A 19,552-nucleotide genomic window follows, 5' to 3' on the forward strand; every position below is an offset into this window, starting at 1 on the left:
AAAGGGAACCAAAGTGTTCCCGAAGCCGTCCGTCCCGTCGGGGGCAGGGAACGCTCACTCAGGCATGCCGGTCGAGACGTCCTCCCCGTGTCGACATCCGTCACAAGCAGGGCTTGACCTTCATGTCTTTTTCCAGAGGCCTCGGGCGGATAAGCTATTTTTATTCCTGCATTTAAAAAAAAAAAAATTTTGGGGGAGGAAAAAGAAAAGATAAATCCTGTTATGTCAGAGGGAGCGGATAAATAGGTGGAAATGTCTTTTATTTGCGTTTTAGACGCTCGCAGTAACCATGGTAACGGGGGGCCCCGGGTGCGTTTTTCACGGCGTGACATCCTCTGTGGGTTTCTGTGTTATTTAATGGATGAGTCATCCACAGGTGAAGGTTTTGTTTGCGTAGAATCCACCTTCAGGCAGAAAAATGAGTTTTCACATGAAGTAAAGCTCAAAATCGACCTTCCGGCTCTTTTCCACACATTCTGGATTTCATTTAACGCAGATTAATTCTATCCCCCCCCCCCCCCACACACTTGCTTGGAGGTGTTTTCCCCTTCGATCCATTTAATCCAAACCCCATCCTAATGAATCTTGTCACTATGGCGATGTAGGGGGTGGAGTTGGGGCACGGATTGTAAATCTTTTTTACTCTGCTTCTCAGGTTTTGCTTTGCTCCACCCAACATCCTCGTACCCGCGACAGATTTACAACACACCATCTTTGCCGTCGCTACGGTGAACGTTTCTCTTCACCCTCGTCTGACAAGCCCCCCCCTCCCCCCCCCAAACCCACACACACCCCTACAAAGGTCGCTTGCTGCATGACATGAGCTTTTGAGTGAAGGCGCGGCTGGAAGCAAACATAATGGAATCGCTCCGTCTAACGTGGCTTCGGACACGCCCACCGATCCGAGTGATCAATAGCCTCGATTCTCCTCGTTCAACCCGACACTCGAAACTGAAATGACAGCTTCAGTGATGCTGAACCACAATTCATAACGTTTAAGACGGAGAACATAATATTTCTCTTAACCCTGTTATAACCTTTCTGTTTTCGAGCCCCCCCCCCCCCCCCCCCTATTTGCCTCTCTCCCTCCATACTTGATCAGGTTCATTGATTCCTCCTGGCTGCCGGTCACCTCCACATTAATGCTTTCAGAGCCCTCTGTTCCTTTTGCCGTACGTTGGAAAAGCCAAACGCATGATGGAGGCGCAGCGGCTCGTTTATTGACTCTAGAGGAGGAGGAAAGGAGGCGTCGCCGAGTTTGGGAGGAGAGAAGTTTGCATAAGCACAAGGGCCGTGCTCTCCTCTCCCCACCTGACAAGTTCAGAAAGAACAGCTGCTCTCTGTGTCTCCGGGGGGGGGGTCAGAGCCGTCTCCACCAGTTAGTGTTCACAGTCTCACCTCTGCGTTGGCTTGATTCTGATGCTCGTCGGTCGTGACTCCGGCGTGCCGCTCTCTGTGCTCTCTCTGTCGATTTTATTAAATAGCGTTCCGTTTCACTCGCCAGCTGACGGGAGTTGCCCCCCCCCCCCCCCCCCCCCTACCGGTGACCGGGGGGGCCTCCTCCCTGCCGCCGTTTACCACGCCATGATGACAGATTGGATTTCAGCATTGGTTAGCGTCCACATTCGGCCCCCCTCCCCCGTGACAGCATGGCACACATTTGAGGAAAAACTACCGTAGTGTTTGCATTGCTTAATCTCATTGGCCATTTTTTAAATCGGTATATTTTAGCAACACCAAGAAGCCCTTTGATTTCATCCGTGAGGGACAGGAAGGGACATGTCTTCCTCCCCGTCCTTCTCGCCGTGCTCTGTCTGATGACGCTAATCAGCGCAGCTGGAAGAAACCGGTTCTTCCTTTGCCTGTGCTGGTCAGGCAGCGGTCGGATGCTTATCTGTTGCCGCGGCGACTGTACGTCCTGTGATGCCTATCGTTGCATGGGGCGCTGCTGCTATCGATGCTAACTCCCTAAAAGATAGAACGCCTTGACGGAGCTGTGCAGCGATGGAGGACATGTTGACACCGTTCATACATGGGGGGGGGGGGGGGGGGGGTAGAGACAGCCTGTACTTCCACGTCCACCTGAGTTACATTATCTTCTCTCCTGCATCTTATCTGCTCTGCTCAGACTGCCCTTCAAGTTTATTCAGCCTTTAGGGTGTTGTCAGGTCTGGTATTTTGCTACAGCTGGAAAAAAACCAACCCCTGTCTTCCATCCTCGTGTTCTGCACCGGGACATCCAGCTGGCTGTTGTTGCCCTTGACCTCTGTGCTGCAAGGATGGAGGATGAGAGCGGGAGGCTTGATAGCGTTTACATAAATCTGGGAACATGGTGGAGCGCAAAAAAACCTGTGAAGAATGTATGGAATAAAGGTCTTTTGTATTTGAGAAACATTGGTGAGAAAATCAAAGCATTTATTTTGTGTGTGTTGAGCATGTAACCCCCCCCCCCCCCCCCTGACCTTCAGCTGTTATGTTGACCGTCCTGGAGGGGTGGGGGTGGGGGGGTTGGAGAGATGTGGTCGACATGCACTGCCATCCATGCACTGCCACCCCCCCCCCCCTCACTGAGGGGTGGATGGCAGTGCATGTCTTCTGACCTCATCTGCTTCACACACACACACACACACAGATGTGCTGCAACGTAACGAACTGCAGCCAGATGTAGCCTGACAGGCGAGCGGTTTCATCGGTCTTAGCGGCGGTACCTGCGGTAAATGAAGCGTTGAGCTCGCCGTGCATCACGCAACGCGGTGCTAACAGGCTAACAGGCTAACGGGTGGCCCGAGATGCCGCTTATTGCAGAGATGGTGTTTTGACTGGACTCGTCCTCTGAGTTTGTTCATACTTCTGGGGTGTCTGTGAGGAAAACGCACTCTAACATTTAATTACAAGTAGGATTCTTTTTCTTCCCACGTTTATGTACAGATTAAATTCTACTAAAGCTTTCTGCTGTAATATACTCCAGGCTTGTGTTACTTGTAACCCATGTTAGAGGTGTGAATGGTAAGGCAGCTGTTGCAGGGTGTCTTTACACGTGTGTGTGTGTGAGTGTGCACCTGCAGTGGGGGGGGGGGTCGTTGGGGGCAGCACTGGGGGGGGGGGAGACTGCAGAGAAGTCTCCCCCTTCAGTGTCGACGCTGGCTGCGTGTGTGGGAGGCACTTCTGCTGCCGAGCGCCACGCCGAGTCTTTTCCTTCCTGCATCAGCGCCAAACAACAGTCTGACTGAAAGCCGTCGTGCACGCTGTCTTCTATTTGGAATCTGCATTCGGTTTATCTTCCTCTTGAGGAGTGACTACCGCAGGAATTGGAAGTTGGAAGGGGAGGACAGACTGATTAATTGGCCAAATTCTTTGGCACCACTTGAGAATGAGGAGAGGGGGGCAGCTTCTTTTTTTTTTTGGTGGAGTGGACCAGATTTCCTGCGCCACACCTGTCAATGAGAGGCGCTCAAAAGCTGCAGGTGCAAGCAAATGGCACATAAATACTACCATGCCCCCCCCCCCCCCCCATGCCTGCCAACAGGCCAGATGCTACTATTCATGGCCACTTGTGAGCTGAAAGATTATCTGGAACCCTCTTAAGTGCTGGAACATTATCTATGCGTAGATAAGACAGACTGTTTGATGCTGGAGGCATTTAAAGGAAGCAGTGTGAGGGTCGGAAGTACACGAGAACCAATGACAGAGTGGCCAGTCATCACCGAGGAAACCCTTTATAAACCTTGAATAGACTTTTGGCGTGGCACATCCGATGATTAATCCCAGTCCAGGTTTTGGATAGAAGAGAGTGGGAGAAAAAAAAGAAGCCATGAGAGATCGTCCTGTTCCGTACTGTGTAGCATGGAACGTGCAGTGCAGTGTGTCTAAGGAGGCCAGGCAATACTTTAATTATTATTTATAAGCAGTTAGTCCAGGACAGGATGAACTAAAAAAAAAAAAGAAAAGCATGTATCTGCTCAAGGGAATGTGAAGACGGAGAAAAATCAGCTGACCAAAGTGAAATAATTTACTGTAAGTGGGCCGTGTGTGGAAAATCTAGTTGGGAGTATAAGGATATAATTACCCCCCCACCCCAGACTGCACCTTGGGTCAGCATCCCACGACGGGGGGGGGGGGATGTTGTATAATGCTGACAGAGGGGTGAGAGCTTTCCGCCTCCTTTCCAACAAGTTGACTGAGATTGCTTTTGTGACGCAAAACAATTTTCTTTGGCTTGATAAGGATTTGATACGATGGAAGCGTAAAAAAAAAAAAAAAAAGAATCACCACTTATCTTCAGGCTTCAGTGACATCAGTTTAGAGACAGGTACGTTTAGCTCGTTCTTGTTTTCATGACGACCGTTATGAAAGGACCCCCCCCCCCCCCCCAGAGATCAGATTTTATTTCAAAGGGTTTTCTAAATCTTTATCCCCAACAGAGCATTGGCCGGTCTGACAGTGATTGATTTCGAGGCCCGGTCATGTGCTTCAGCGCTGCTACAGAACAACGAGCAGCGTTGACATTTCAGATTTTTTTTGCATGCAGCCGTTCTTCCCCGGCTTCTTTGCTGCATGGTGGATTCTGGTGAACATTGTCAGATTTGTGGTCTTTTGCTGCCTCTGCAGGTCCAAAAAGCCTTAGTCCAGCATTAGAGTCAGCAGAAGGTGTTGGGATCCATGCCCCCTTTGAGTTGCACCGCCAAATTATGTTGGATCAGGTCTGTGAGGAAAGCTTGAATCGAATTCACAGTTTTCGCAGTTTTTCTTTTTGTGGAGTCATTTCTGGACATTATTATGTTCTGTTTATTCTGTCTTTATCACTAAAGGTGCGTACGTACAGCGCCTTATGAGAAAATGTTATTGCAGTGTGTTGCTTTGGGCTTTTCTTCCTCATGAGGAAGACGAGAGAGAGGATCCTGGATGTTATTATGGATTTCACTTTTGCTCCAACGTGACGCCGCTGGACGAGCGGCGAGGTCACGTGGTTCATACTGTGCTGAGCGGACACAGCAGCGGGAAGGGAAGGGACGGGCGAGCTAATGCTAATCAAACCCTTGTGACCAGTCGTGTGCTTTTCTGAGGGGCTTATAGCAGCGGTGCCCCGGGGGGCAAAGTGGTACAGATGCCCCCCCCTCCTTCCCCTCCCCCCGCCGGGAGGCTGAAGTTTTGAGTTCCAGTGAGAAAAGCTTTGATGCTGCTGTTTGCTGTTAGAGGTCGTGTCTGGCTGATAAAGTCTCGCTGTGCCAGCCTGTACCGGACTGCATACCGGGATCAAAGTGCTTTACTGCGTTTGATCCATTCAAATATTCAACGAGGCGCGGTCTGAACTTTTGCCACCCGCCGTCTCCTGCCTGTGGGACGACAGCGTGGAGGAGAACTAGCCCTATGAAACGTCACGTGCATCTGAGCATGTCAGAAATGGCTGATAGATATCTTTGCCTTTTTGTGTCGTTCTTCACTAAAGCTAAAATCTGTCCAAAAAATTGGACGCAACATTATCTTTCGGGGCCGACTTGGTTTGGGACTAACATTAGTTGGGCAGGTCGTTTGATTTAGTTTGTATCCCAACTCTGCATCTGCTTTTAGGCTGTATGAAAATAGCTTCAGTTGAATAATCCCTGCAGGCAGCAGGTAAAGATGTTGGTGTATCTGTAGCTTCAAAGCTGGGAGCGTTTTCAATGGCGGGACGCGGCGCCATTAAGCACGGCTGTCTGCTGTGTTTACTACAATTAAAGCGCCTGCTGTTGACGCCGGGCTGCTGCAGAACAAACGCAGCAGGCTCGTCCGTATTCTGTCCCTGTTATTAAAATGCAGCACCAATAGAATTATGAGCGTCATCAAAGGATGGAATTTGCTAAATGGTCCTGTCTGTATGAAGTTTTCCTGCCGAAATAACACAAAATCCTCTCCAAGCAGGAAGTGGAAGAAGAGCCTCTGCTCTCTATTCACTTTGTACTGCAAATGGTTTCAGGAAAACAGGCCTTTTGATGAGTTTGTGTTTGTGTAAGGCTTCATCATCTGACGAAGCCATGGATGCTAATGCGTGTGTGTAAAAGCCAGAGAGGCCACAGTACCCCACCCCCCCCCCCCCCCCCCCCCCCCATGCATGCCCTCTGGGTAAAATTGTAAGGTTAGGACTTGTAAGAAGACACTGCAATGTCAGCAAGTCGCCATGACAATGCAGTCATTCCCCGGTTTCATTGCCTTTTTTCCCCTCCTCTTGTCTCCCAGAAGGTCACGTGAGCGAATTGATCCCCATAACACAGGAACACACACACACACACACACACACAGCGCTGCCCCTCTCTTCTCTCCAAACAGCGGCAGCCACATAGACACTGCCATGACGCTGACACGTCCAGAGCGTCGACGTGGACCCTGCAGAATATGAAATCTGTGCTGCTGGCGTATCGCGTCAAATGGGCTCTATGAAGTAAAGCGGGCAAGCGAGTCCTTCAGTAATGCAGAGAAGACGAGTTTACAGCCCTTAGAGATGAGTCGGCTCCGGCACAAACGCGCTGAATGCACATCCAAGGTCGTTGGTGTTTCTGCCTGCCGTTCATTGCTTGCGCTTGTTCGGAGGCTGAGCGAGCTGCGGCGGCTAATAGCCGGCCGTAGTGCTACGTAAGCCAGAGTAAGCCAGAGAGGAGCTCGATTAAAGAGGCAGGCTCGCACCTCGGCATCCTTTATTGCAGGGCGGTAACATATTTGTTGCTTTTTTTTCATGCATGTCTAATGCAAACAGTAAAGTCTGGCTGTGTTGTCATGCCGACGATGATAGACACTGACTTGGTTCAACGTTAGACTGGAAACCAATAACGGGTTTGGTGAGCTCCGACTCCATTACCGCCCCACACATGTGGAAAGCAAATATGCAGCCTATAATGCGCCGGCGGTGAAGGCGGGCCCGGTGGCTCCCGCGTCGACCACAGCTCTCCAACCCCCCCCCCCCAAATATCCAGGCTCAATGCCAGTCATGCAGGGTTCACATCCCCTCTGTCCCGCAACTGGGCAGAACACTGTTCATGTGATGGTAAGAGCAGCCAAAGGACGTTCTGTGACGGTGTTATATTTAGATTTGGGTCACAGGAAGGGTCAGCAGGACGATGTATCAATGCACATTGTTTTTACATGGAACGCCGCTGCAAAAATGTCCATCCAAACTTGGCATTTAGCAACATTCAAGCTTTGAATCCGGTTCGGGTCTTAATTTTTTACGTCTGTCCAGTTTCACCTTCAGACTGTCCTAATAGGCTAAATCTGATCTTCAAAACTATGTGGACCCAAACGTTCTGACTTACCCTCATAATTAAACTCCATTATTAAGCCCTAATCCGCATTTGCTAGCACATTTCATTTTTGTGCTTTGCACTTGGGAGCGGCAGCAGCGGCGTGATTCTCCAGCAAAGCCTTCGTGAGGCGTTTTTAATTCCAAGACAGAGATAATAATAAAAGACCTCTTGACATCCTTGCCAAATATAATTAACGATTTATTGCCTCTGTGCAGTCATTTATCCAGTTACGTTGTCCAACATTTGGACTGCCCCCCCCCCCGCCCCCCTGCCAGCAGGAAATGAGAAATGACATGCTGAAAGAAAGACAAAGGCAGATGAGGCGGGAGGAGTGAAATAAGCGCAGACGACTTCAGGTGTTTCGAGAAGTGATTCCTGTCTGCTCATCGAAAGTCACAGGAAGGAAAGCCAACGTAGACTGAAAGGCCTCACGACACACTCATCCTGGTTCCAGAGGTATTTGAAATGTAGATGTGCTTCTCTCTCACTGCTTCCCTTCTATGGCGCCGAGGAAACGGACCATTGCTGAAGCGTCCGGACGGGGTTTGTTTTAAAAAGAGGTTCGATCACTAATGTTTTCAAGGTGTGGGGGAACTGTTCTGATTAAAGAGAATCTGATACTATGCGATTAAAATAAAATAAAAAGTTTGCAGGCAGAGTGTCAAGGCAGCATTGTTGTTGATTTTTAGCTTAAAGATCTAAGAGTTTGAAAGATTCTTGATTAACCAGAAGGAACAGATAATACTGTAGTTTGGAGCTACATACTAAGGATAGTACTTATCGTTAGCATCTGTTTAATAAGCTGCAAAGCCGTCAGATGACACTTTGGGCAGCAAGTCAGGTGTGATTGAGGCTGCTGGAGAACAGTGTGTGGACATTGGTAGCATTTCTATTGACAATCTCTGGGGGGGGGGCTGTCTTTTTTTAGCTGGGGTAACAAAGTTGATTGACAGAGGCTGAGGGTGGGGCTGGTGATGCGGTAAAATGAGTGGCATCTTCTCTGTTGAGAGTAAAAGCTCCAATCTTGGGGGGGGGGTTTGGCTGTCTTCCGTGTCCTAATAATGTGTCCTTTAGTTTAGAATGTCCTCGTCTCATGTCCTTGGCAAAGGGAACAGTGTGACGCAGGAGGAAATGAATGTTCGGTCAAAAGTTTTACTCCCGACTTGTTGAGTCAAATTCCTTCTTTCCTAAAAAAAAAAAAAAAAGAAAGATGTCTTTCACTGACTGGACATCACAGGTAACCTGCTAAATCGCTGCTCCTCTGACTGGTGGTCGGCCTTCCAGGTGAAACGCGTGTTCATCAAGCAGGAAGTAGACGGCCAGTGGGGTTTACGCCAACATCCAACAAAAGGAACAGCTGAGAGACGCAAATAAAACCAGAGGTTGATTTATTTTTTTCATCTACTTGTGGATTAGATTTGTTTTTTTGCCGTTTTAATGAATATGCCCACACACACTCACACATGCACGCTGAGTGTTCCAGGTGTAATTATAGAAGGTTTTGTTCCATTATTGTTCCTGGAAAATGGCTTTGACTCACGTCTGCTAGGTGTCGGAGAGTTTTTTTTTTTTCCACTTGTCACACTTGGGTTTATGTAACTTTAATGAGTTCTTAACTTAACGTGACTGGCTCACCTGACTGATGACCGGAGAGTCCCGAGGGTTAATGCCTCGCTACTCCTCACTTAGCTCTGAGGTTTGCTGCTCCCGCCTCCCGGGGAGCTGCAGGTGTGCCCTCAGGTCAGTGCAGGACTTCTGGAACTTCCTGTGTTGGCTGTAGAAAAGGACTTCTAAAGCTGTGAGAAATTACTTCAGGGCTTACGGAGACTCCCACTGATCTCAGAGCAGGTGCTCTGAAGGTAGTGGGCTATGCATCATGGGTAATGAACAGTTCCCCGCAGGTCTAATCTAAAGAATTACAAGCAACAGAGGTTCATTTAAAGGCGGTGATGACAAAAAAAAGTCTCTGTCTTTCTGTTTTTAATGATTTTGCGCTCATTAAAACGTATAAATTGTTCATAGTGTTTCTAACTAAAGTCGTTTTATTTGACGGCGTGGAAGTCTGAGATCAGTTCTGTCTTTCTTCCAGCCATCATGTATGTGATGGGAGCCCTGGGACCTGCAGCCGGCTACCTGCTGGGAGGCGTCCTCATCGGCTTTTACGTTGACCCCAAGACGGTTGTCAACATCGACCAGAATGACCCTCGCTTTGTTGGCAACTGGTGAATATGCTCCTGCATGAACGTCCCTGAGCCACGTGTCGGTGCTTCCTGGGCAAACCGCCGTTTAACACGTTCGGCTTCTTTCTTTTTAGGTGGAGCGGTTTTCTCCTGTGTGCCATAGCCATGCTCCTGGTTATCTTTCCCATGTTTGCCTTCCCCAAAAAACTGCCTCCACGCCACAAAAAAAGGAAGAAGAAAAAAATCGGCTCGCCGGGTGATGTTTCCAGCGATGACGACGTGAAGAAGGAAAAGTCCAGCAGCAAAGGCCAGAATGTCTCGTCCTCTATGGGCTTTGGAAAAGACATTAAAGGTGAGGAGCCTGCATCAGCGCGATCCTTGCCCTCCTCTCAGCTCCTTTGTAAGGGAACTGTGTATAATATTGATGTACAAATGTCCTGCAAGCCAATCAATGTCCAGGATTAGTCCTGGAAGCTCCACTGAGATCGCCTTATTGATTTGGAATGGGGGGGGGGGGGTTCACAGATGACCAATGAAGCAGCTAAATCTCTGTTAGCATGAGCTGTCAGTGAGTCGGCTTCACGTACCTAACGAAGCTAAAATGTGGCTAAAAGTCAAACCCTTTTTAGTTTGGTGGTCTAGATTTTTAATTAGAGAAGCTATTCTTCCTAAAAGAGGCGGCGTTTGTTATGTCATCTCCGAGATCTCCTGGTTTTCCCTGGAAGAGCCCCCCCCCCCTCTTCTCTGGATTCTACTCCAGTGTTTCCCAGTTTCCACTTCCTCTCTCCCAGTCAGTCTCTGTGTCGCTCTCCCTTTTTAAATGAGCTCTCGGGGGAACTCTGAGCAGAACTGTGTCATGCATGTGCGCTCCCTCGCTCTTTATTACGTGCAGAGGAACAAAATGAAGATGTACTTAAACAGGTGCGTGCTTCCGTTCCCCTTCGTGCGCGTCCCATAAAGCAGTGCAGACAGCCGATGACAAACTGGAAACATAAAGGCGTTGCGTCTTCCTCCGCAGCGGCAGCTCTCCTACTGATGTTCTTGTTCCAGCAGGCTGTTTTGGGCTTGTTTGCAAACTGTGGCCAATTTTGCCGATTCGGGCGGTTCAGTGTTTGGATCTCTAATGTATTTTGGTGCTCTGTGCCCCCCCCCCCCCCATTGAGGAGTGTGTGTTTATATCAGCATTTTCAGTGCAAAATGCCAGCGCTGAATATTTTCACGCTGTTCAAGCGGTTCTTGAAATGTATTGCATTTTCCAGCAAGTATGGATAAGTATATTGCACACATTTCATTATACACCATTTAGAAATCAAACGTGTACGACTCGCTATTCTAAAGAAGCAAAAATTGGTTTCAACAGCTCAAGATTCTCTGTTCAGTTCCACTCGATGTGTTCTACAGTCGGCGTTTTCTTTCAGAAATGGAGCGATCCATTTGGAAAGGGACTCATCTCGCAGTCTGAAATTACAGATTAGATTATGACAATTTAAAGGACAGTGCAAAACAAGCTGCAGTCCGACCAGGAGACGTACCGGTACCCACGCCACTGCCGCTGAGCATTGGTCCTCTTATCATATCCTCTGCTTGGACGTCACTATCTTCATGGGGTCAAGACGGGCGGACCCCCCCCCCCCCCTCCCCCCAACACATCTGTCCCCGTCCAAACGAGATTACAGCTCCGCAGGAATCGAATAATTGTTGTCTGAGAAAACACTAAAAGAAAAAAAATGTATATATTTCTTCACCTGCAAATGTTGTTTATTTGCATTGAGATGGTGATCCCAGATCACTCGTTTGGATGGGGACAGATAGTGATCCCAGATCACTATCTCAGTGCGGCCCAGTTTGCTCGGCTAACTTTGTGATAACCGATCCAATGGAGGGGCATCAATATCCCACTTCACACGCTCCCCTCCTGTGTTTTGTTCTTTCTCTGTTTTAAGCATCATGTGACAGAACAAGTGCCCACGATGGGCCTTGTGACTAAAGTCCGGATCTTTGCCAAGTTCTTAAAGAACGCTGAACAGACTCTGAATGAAACTGGCGATGGCAACAATCTGACAATTCTCACGCTAGTCTAGTCAAATCAATTCAACGCTAGTCAAGAAAAAACGTTTCAGCGAAACTACCAGCCAGAGATGGGACTCGTAGTTAGTTTTTTTATGAAGACTATTTATATAATACATATATATATATATGTGAGGGGGGTAAAGGGCAAAGGGACTGGGCGTGTCTTAATTGCTACCCCACCCTTTATGAAGCGCTCCGTCTTGTTCCCCTCCCCAGACCTCCCCAAGGCGGCTCTGAGGATCCTCAGCAACGTGACGTTCCTGTTCGTCAGCCTGTCCTACACGGCTGAGTGTGCCATCGTCACCGCCTTCATCACTTTTATTCCTAAATTCATCGAGTCGCAGTTTGGTATCCCCGCCTCCAACGCCAGCATATACACTGGTAAGTGTTCCTTTAGTCCTGAGGTTGGATAATTCACAAAACCCAAAGGTGCATCTCCAGTTTTACTTGGGTTCAAAAATCAATAATGGAAACTCACCACTGCAAACAGCTTATTAGAATTTATTACTCTCATCGGCAGCGTTTCACGTGGATGCAAATACATATTGTGAGAGATCTTTATGTGAACTTGCACCTGTTTAAGTTCACGCTTGTTTCTCACCTCTGTTCACACGGGTGCAGGGCTTTGAGTCGTGGAGTCTCTGACTTTAATTCAGGGATCAGCCTCCGTTTCATCCCCTGAACGCAGCACACGCGCCTCTGCTGGACTGCAGGAGACGCATTCATTCATCCATCAAAAAATTATTACACACATACACACACACTACCCTTTACACGACCTGTAATTTGTGCACCAGAAATGTAGAGTGTGGAAAGGACCAGTCCTTTAGTCATGTCTGAACCAGCGGTGCTAATTCACAAAGGGTATGCTATCAGGATTATTAGAGCAAGAGGTAATTGACAACTCAATTGTGTGTGTGTGCGTGTGTGTGTGTGTGAGAGAGAGAGATAAATATTGCATTAGTTTAAAGCATGGTCATCTCTAAACAGGCACATACAAAACGCCATTGCGTCATCTTGTCTGCCTGTTGCCAGGATACAAGGGGTAAGGGCAAAAGGGGTGGTGCAGTTGCCATGGCTGCAGGGATGTGATGGTTGGGGGGGGGGGGGGGGGGGCGTGCCATTCTTGCTCGGAGCGCAGTACTTCCTCAGGCAGGCAGATGGACTGACCAACTGTGATATTTCCTGGTGACTGTTTTTTTTTTTTTATGAATGAACAGAAGAAAAGGCTGAAGCACGGAGCATTAGCTCCCCGTGTCTTTTATGATATCAGGCAGTAACGATACCGATAGACCGATTCGGTTGGCCGGAGATCATTAAATACAAACTCGTATATTAAGGATTAGCTTTCAGCAGTTTAAGAGGAGCTAATATTTAAGAATGGGAAAAAAATGAAAGATTAACCTTCATTTAACTTTGCAACATAAAGATCTGTTCCCTTATGATCGTTATGACAACATGAATACCCTGATAGCAGAGCATTATCACCCCCCATCTCTGGAGTTTTAAAATGGACATGCTCATTAGCTACAGAAATAGCACCGTAGCATCCCACACCCCTTCTTCAGCTGTATGTAGTGTTGCGCTGTATGTAGCTTTCCACGCTTCACCTTTTCACAACGTTTAGCTCTGTTAACAACAAAGTCAAAGATCTCCGTGCCTCTTAAGAGCAACGGTCGAATCTCTATAATTGATGACACTGATACGCACACTTCTGAATCAGTCACTCTCATTCATTGCTCTTAATCCAGATGAGATGCGTAACTCATTTCCTATGTCTCAGTGAACGTGTGTGTGTGTGTGTGTGTGTGTGTGTGTTTGTCTAATCCTGCAGGACGGGGGAGGTTTTAGCTCAGAAACAGGCACTCACAGGATGATATAAGACTACAGCTGTCACTGAGCATGCTCAGAGACACTCGGTGTCTTGCCCTCTCCTTGTCTTTGTCTTGTTCCCAACACCACACACACACACACACACACACACATATAGGCAGAGAAAAGCCAGATGACATTATCGGTTCATCCGCTATGTTTGATGACCTTCCTCCCCCACCGACTGACCGACCCCCCCCCCTTGCTTGTTGGCAGGACGTCTGCACACATCGCTGGACTCGAGGGCTGCCATGTGCGGCTTCTTCAGCCCTTAATTCATCCACGATGACACTTCCCACCCAGTCCGCCCTGCTAGCAGCTAGCGTTCCCTTTCTTCTCCCATTACCGAGCCCTAAATGACTTACTGGCAGCCTGTAGCACAGGAATAAAGCAAAGCCTTTTTATTGTAGTTGTATGTTGTAGATCTAACAAGTGATGATGTGGCGTTTGACATTTCAAAATGATTCAGCATAGAATTTATTTTACACATTATTGATTTTAGTTCGCTGTGGATCAGATGTTCATGGCACCAAGTCACGCTTTACAGTGATTAAATCAGTGTTGACATTTTCTCACAACCCAAATGAACTACTCTATTCCTCTGCCACAAAACGTCACGAGCGTTCCTCTCACCTGCTCTTGCTTTCCTCTGATTGCTCTCACAGGGCTGATCATCGTACCCAGCGCCGGGGTGGGCATTGTCCTCGGGGGCTACATCATCAAGAAGCTGAAGCTCGGTGCCAGAGAGTCGGCCAAGCTGGCGATGATCTGCAGCGGGGTGTCCCTCCTCTGCTTCTCCACACTCTTCATAGTGGGCTGCGAGAGCATCAATTTAGGAGGCATCAACATCCCATACACCACAGGGTAAGGGCGTCCTGTGTTAGCGCACGCTAATGCCTGCTTTTCACATGACCCGGTGTTTGTTTTTCCCCTTTCCACTCACCAAACATTTATAGATTTGTCTCTGAACTGCTCATAAAGAAATATTCTGAATCTAAGGTGATATCTGACACACACACACACACACACACACAGACAAGGAGTTCTGTGTGTCTGAGACGCTGTCCCAGCTCCCATCATCCTCAATGCCGGCGTGCTGCAAAGCAAATGACTAACTGGTGACGCTAGCATCTGGTCCCGTGGCTCCGGCGCTTCTCGCCACCTCTGTTTCCGAGGTTTCTGCACAGTCAACAGTCATCCCGGGTGTCACCGGGCTCCGAGTCATGATGCACAGCGATAATGACGCGTCTCCTGTGCTCACATCCCATCTCATTATACCTTTACACTACTGAACTTCACATTTCACAAGTCTTAAAATTTGATTCCCAAGACGTAGCACTTGACGAGGAGACCCCCCCCCCCCCCCCCGAGGTATGAAGGACGGGACACACAAAGTCAAAGCTTCTGAACCTCTGTGAAATGTACTTTTCTCCTAACTACGTGATCGTTTGCCCTTTAAGAGCCTCTTCGCTGAGCCGTTAATACCTGCAGTCTCTGATTATAGCGGTGCTTGTAGAGAGGCCAAGCGACGCACGAGGCTCGGGCGTCCCCTCACAATGAACAGCCCCGGGTCACTGGTGGCTGCTGGCACCCTCATGAGGAATGTTAAACCCAAGCCCAACCTCCTGTCTCTTGTCTTTACTCACACACCAGTCTAGACACACAAAAAAAAGGTCACAACGAGCTCGGCAACCTTCCCACGCTTGGTGCAATATTGCTGCGTATCTGCAGAAGCTCATTAACCGGCTCTGTGTGCTTAAATAGAAGCCGCTAGGTCGTCGCATTAAAAGGGGAGCGATCAGAATCTGTAAATGTCACCGGTCGCCTTCCTCCGTTGAAATTAGAGCAGTTGGTTTCCCTTCACTCTGCCTTTTCTGTCTGCGCCGCGAAACCGCATTCAAACCAAACGCTGCCTTTCTGCTCCCTGTTTGGGCTTTTATGACGTGCAAGTCAGTGACGAGAACTGGAGGGTTCAGCGAAGGTCGGGGTTTAGTCTGTGCATCAGTCAGTGCAGCGAGCCTGATGCATTTAAACATGCTCACACGCACACACACACACACGCACAGTGTCTGGAATGTGACACTGTTATGTCAGAACGGGCCCAAACCGGCCTCCCAGGCTGCAGCCGATATGAAAACGAGGTATCACTTCATGGTGTTGTGAAAACGACGGTCCACTGGACAGCATAATGAAGCTTTTTCCTGATAGTCATCTTCAATTACTGATCAAATGTAAAGTCCTAACAGCACAGTGTGTGTGTGTGTGTGTGTGTGTGTGTGTGTGTGTGTCGCTCCCAGCCGGCTGTGTTGTTAGGCATCATCACCGGTCAGAGCAGAAGCTTCCCAGAGAAAACCCAAGACTCGCTTCACTGGTTCTGGTTTTGATGAAGTCCTGTTTGTCTTAGAGTGGCGGTTCCCACACAGTCTGTGGAATCGATGGTGCCGTGATTATTCTAATCTCCTTCATCTCCATTCTCCGCCCTTCTATTAGCCACACACACTCTGGTGGGGGGGCTAGATTAAAGATAATTAAACGGATTATGTTTGGAGATTAGCGACTATAGAAGACGATCTCTGCTTGGCCGCGTGTTTCTTTTATCATTTTCTTCATCTGTAACTTCTCTTATGAGACATTAACATGTGAAATTATTTTATTTTGCAAATGATATAATGTGGTTCAACTCTTCCCTAAGAACACAGGCTTCAAAGATCTGCTTTGTGATGGTGTGGTCCATTAAAATAATCTGATCGGGTCTCGCTCCTTCATCAATGTTTCCTGCCTGCAGTCCGACCTTGACGATGACCCACAGGAACCTGACGGGCAGCTGCAACGTGAACTGTGGCTGCAGGATCCACGAGTACGCACCGGTCTGCGGCTCTGATGGCATCACCTACTTCAACCCGTGCCTGGCTGGATGCAGCACCGTGGGCAACGACAGCACTGGGGTCAGCACACACACTCACACACACACACACACACACACACACACACACGCTTTGTTGGTTTTCTGTCTCGGAAAACTGTTCTGCCGTCGTTTATGCAATGACGAGGGAAAAGATGGATTTAATGAGAACAATGCCGGAGAAGCTTTGAGTTTACGTGCTGGACGGCAGGAAAGAACTCGTTTGTGTTCGTCTACAGATCAGGAACTACACCGACTGCGGCTGCGTGCAGAGCAGACAGGTCATCACGCCGTCCTCCGGCGGCCAGGTCAACCAGCTCCAACTGGTCATTGTCAAAACCTACCTGAATGAGAATGGCCACGCGGTGTCCGGGAAGTGTGACCGCACCTGTAACACCCTTATCCCTTTCCTCATCTTCCTCTTCATCGTCACTCTCATCACCGCTTGTGCCCAGCCCTCGGCCATCATCGTCACACTCAGGTAACGGCTGTGAATCCAGCCCAATCGTTGACTCTCCAGGAACCTGCGTTGCTCATCTTGCTTTGTTTCCTCACATTTTTAAATCTTGTCTGTTTAAACCAAATAAATAGAGTTGAATCTGCCACACTCTTTTACTTTGGTGCATTGGATACATGTCTTTCTTTGCCGTTTCTCATCTCTCAGGTCTGTTGATGAACAGGAGAGGCCTTTCGCTCTCGGCATGCAGTTCGTCTTGCTCCGGACTCTCGGTAAATTAACACTCGGATGGAAAGTAAAAAAACTGTTTGTTCAGTGAATCTTCTTAAAACACGAGGATGTCTTGTCTTTTCTTTTTGTTTTCATCGTCAACATTAGATGTTAAAGGTGAATAAGACTTTCAGGAGTTCTCACCAAAGACACAGCCAGTTTCTCACGAGGTTTTCCCATCACTGGAGGTTCTCCTGCTGGTCTCATATTCTATTTTTCTAAGGTTTTGTTTTCTCCTGCTCGAGTTCTTCCTCTTGTCCTCACTAACCTCATGCGACCTTAAAGAGAACAGCGATGAGGCACCTTAGTGGACCTCTGTGAACTTGAGGAAATCATTTTAAATGGATGAAACTGTTAATATTGCGGTTTTATAACCAGATGGGTGGTTGAACACAAACATCATTTCCTTTTTCAAGGTTAGTGAATCAGATTATCGAACGTTGTTGGAAAGTGTTGGAGTCTCTGACGAAGATGCTGCAGGAAATGGTGCCACCAAGTGGTAGAATGGTGACACTACCATGTAATAAAGTTCCATTCCATTTCCAAGAAAACTCGCTTATACAGCAGGAACAAGAACTGATAAATGACAAGACCCTCACAAACGCACAGAATACGTCCCTCAAATGTTCACCTTCCGCTATATTAATTTTTTTAAAGGTGTTTGTCTGAGGTTGAGTATTTATTGTAATCTGCAAAAGCAACAAACATCTTATTAATCATCATTAAAGCAAACGTTGAATTTCTTTCGATGGTTTGTTTCATACCGTTGGGCTGAACTTCACTAAGCATTTGGGAAATGGACACAGGATATAAACGGCATGCTATTCCATGTTATTGATCGCGGCGTCTCTCTTCTTCCTCAGCCTACATCCCCACGCCCATCTACTTTGGGGCTGTGATCGACACCACCTGCATGCTGTGGCAGCAGGACTGCGGCGTGCACGGCTCCTGCTGGGAGTATGACGTCACCTCCTTTCGCTTCGTCTACTTCGGCCTGGCCGCCAGCCTCAAGTTCGTTGGCTTCATCTTCATCTTCCTCACCTGGTACTCGATCAAGCACAAGGAGGAGCGGGCCGAGCGCTGGCGCCAGCGCCTCCCTCCACTGGGCACCGTCAGTGAGCTCATCTGCCACGCTGGAGGCCAGAAGAGCCACGCCCGCACCCGCTCCTGCCCCGTGTTTATCCCCCCTCGAGCCGACCCGCCTGCCGCGCTGCTGCTCAACCGCGGCCACAGCAGCCTGAGCTGCCCCGGCAATGCCCTCAAAGCAATAACTCCGCCCCTCCCGTTGCCGAATCAACACAGAGGCTCCGCCCATGTCGGCGAGCGCATCAAACCCCCGTCCTAGGGGTTCCACGTGAGACGTGCCTTCCTGATTTACACCAATCGGACAGGCAGGGGCTTCACAGCTGCTACAGGACAGGGACATGTGGGCGGGGGGGGGGGGGGGGGGGGGGCGCACACCATCAATAAAGGGCTGCTCATGGTCGCTCATAATAACAGATGCTCTTTTACGCTGAAGATGTAATCAGCTGCAGCCACACACCCCCCCCGTATCCACACAGAAGGTCAGAGGTCGTCCGTCAAGGTTCAGATGATTTGACTGCATCAGATGGTGCTACCGCTAAAGGGCAGGACATCCACATCTGGGTAAAGACAGACGAGTCCTCATCAACACAGCACAAAAAGCACAACTAACACACCTGTACTATGCAAGATCCTGTGTACAGCGCCCTCTGGAACCTGCATCTGTTCCCTGCTCATTCATAAGGCCACGATTCCTGTCAACGTATCCGAATCGCGTCTCGTATTTGAGCCATCCCATCATGTCGTGCGGTTGTTATTTACATCTTCAGAAATGACAGAAGTTGAATTCTTTTTAATCATCCCACCTTTCTTCATGACGGCACCGCTCAGCTACCAGGGTAACCGCCGGAAGGCCTCGTCCATCTGCTGCCGTCTCATTCAGGTGTTGATATTCTGATTATTTGACCTCGGCTTTTGTGTTTGGGATCAGTTGCCACCAAACTTGTGTCGTTGGGCCCGGTGAAGTTTCTCCTCTTGGGGGACGGTAACTGCTGTATGTAGCCTCTATCGCTGACGAGCACCAATGGTACACAGTGATAGAATCACCTCTAATCTCAGTGAGCAACAAATATATATGTCAAAAACTCATCCCGCTACTTTATCTTTACAGTTTGTAATAATCAGCCTCGGGGTAATCGGGTGGAAGAGTAAAAAAAAAAAAAAGCTCATCTCTGATTGCGTGCAGAACTACTGTCCAAATAATGTGATTGCACTTGAAGGTGGAACTGGATTCAGGAGATTCAAGTCAATGTGGGAAGACTGCGGTTTTCATTTTGCCTCACTTTCAACCTCCTCAAATTAAAATGATTTTTTTTTAATCAATAACAATCAGCAACAAATAATAATTTTGGCTTCGCATTGTAATATTTCACACTTTCTAATAACAGTCATCAGATGTACATAGTAGTTATCTAGTACTCTAGGCTTTCAACGAAAAGAGAAC

The 19,552-nt window shown here is 48.4% G+C and overlaps 1 protein-coding gene across 1 annotated transcript in view; it reads left to right on the forward strand.

The window, feature by feature from the left end:
* slco5a1 (solute carrier organic anion transporter family member 5A1) overlaps positions 1-18,370 on the forward strand; it is a 22,943-nt gene extending 4,573 nt beyond the window's left edge. The window contains exons 2-9 of the mRNA XM_068748234.1: positions 9,364-9,496; positions 9,589-9,806; positions 11,741-11,905; positions 14,062-14,260; positions 16,182-16,341; positions 16,538-16,779; positions 16,963-17,027; positions 17,889-18,370. Coding sequence (XP_068604335.1) covers positions 9,364-9,496; positions 9,589-9,806; positions 11,741-11,905; positions 14,062-14,260; positions 16,182-16,341; positions 16,538-16,779; positions 16,963-17,027; positions 17,889-18,370 — 1,664 coding nt within the window. The remainder of the gene's footprint in view (positions 1-9,363; positions 9,497-9,588; positions 9,807-11,740; positions 11,906-14,061; positions 14,261-16,181; positions 16,342-16,537; positions 16,780-16,962; positions 17,028-17,888) is intronic.
* Positions 18,371-19,552: the final 1,182 nt, after the last annotated feature.

The sequence above is a fragment of the Brachionichthys hirsutus genome, chromosome 14 (assembly GCF_040956055.1).
Source record: "Brachionichthys hirsutus isolate HB-005 chromosome 14, CSIRO-AGI_Bhir_v1, whole genome shotgun sequence".
Lineage (NCBI taxonomy): Eukaryota > Metazoa > Chordata > Actinopteri > Lophiiformes > Brachionichthyidae > Brachionichthys > Brachionichthys hirsutus.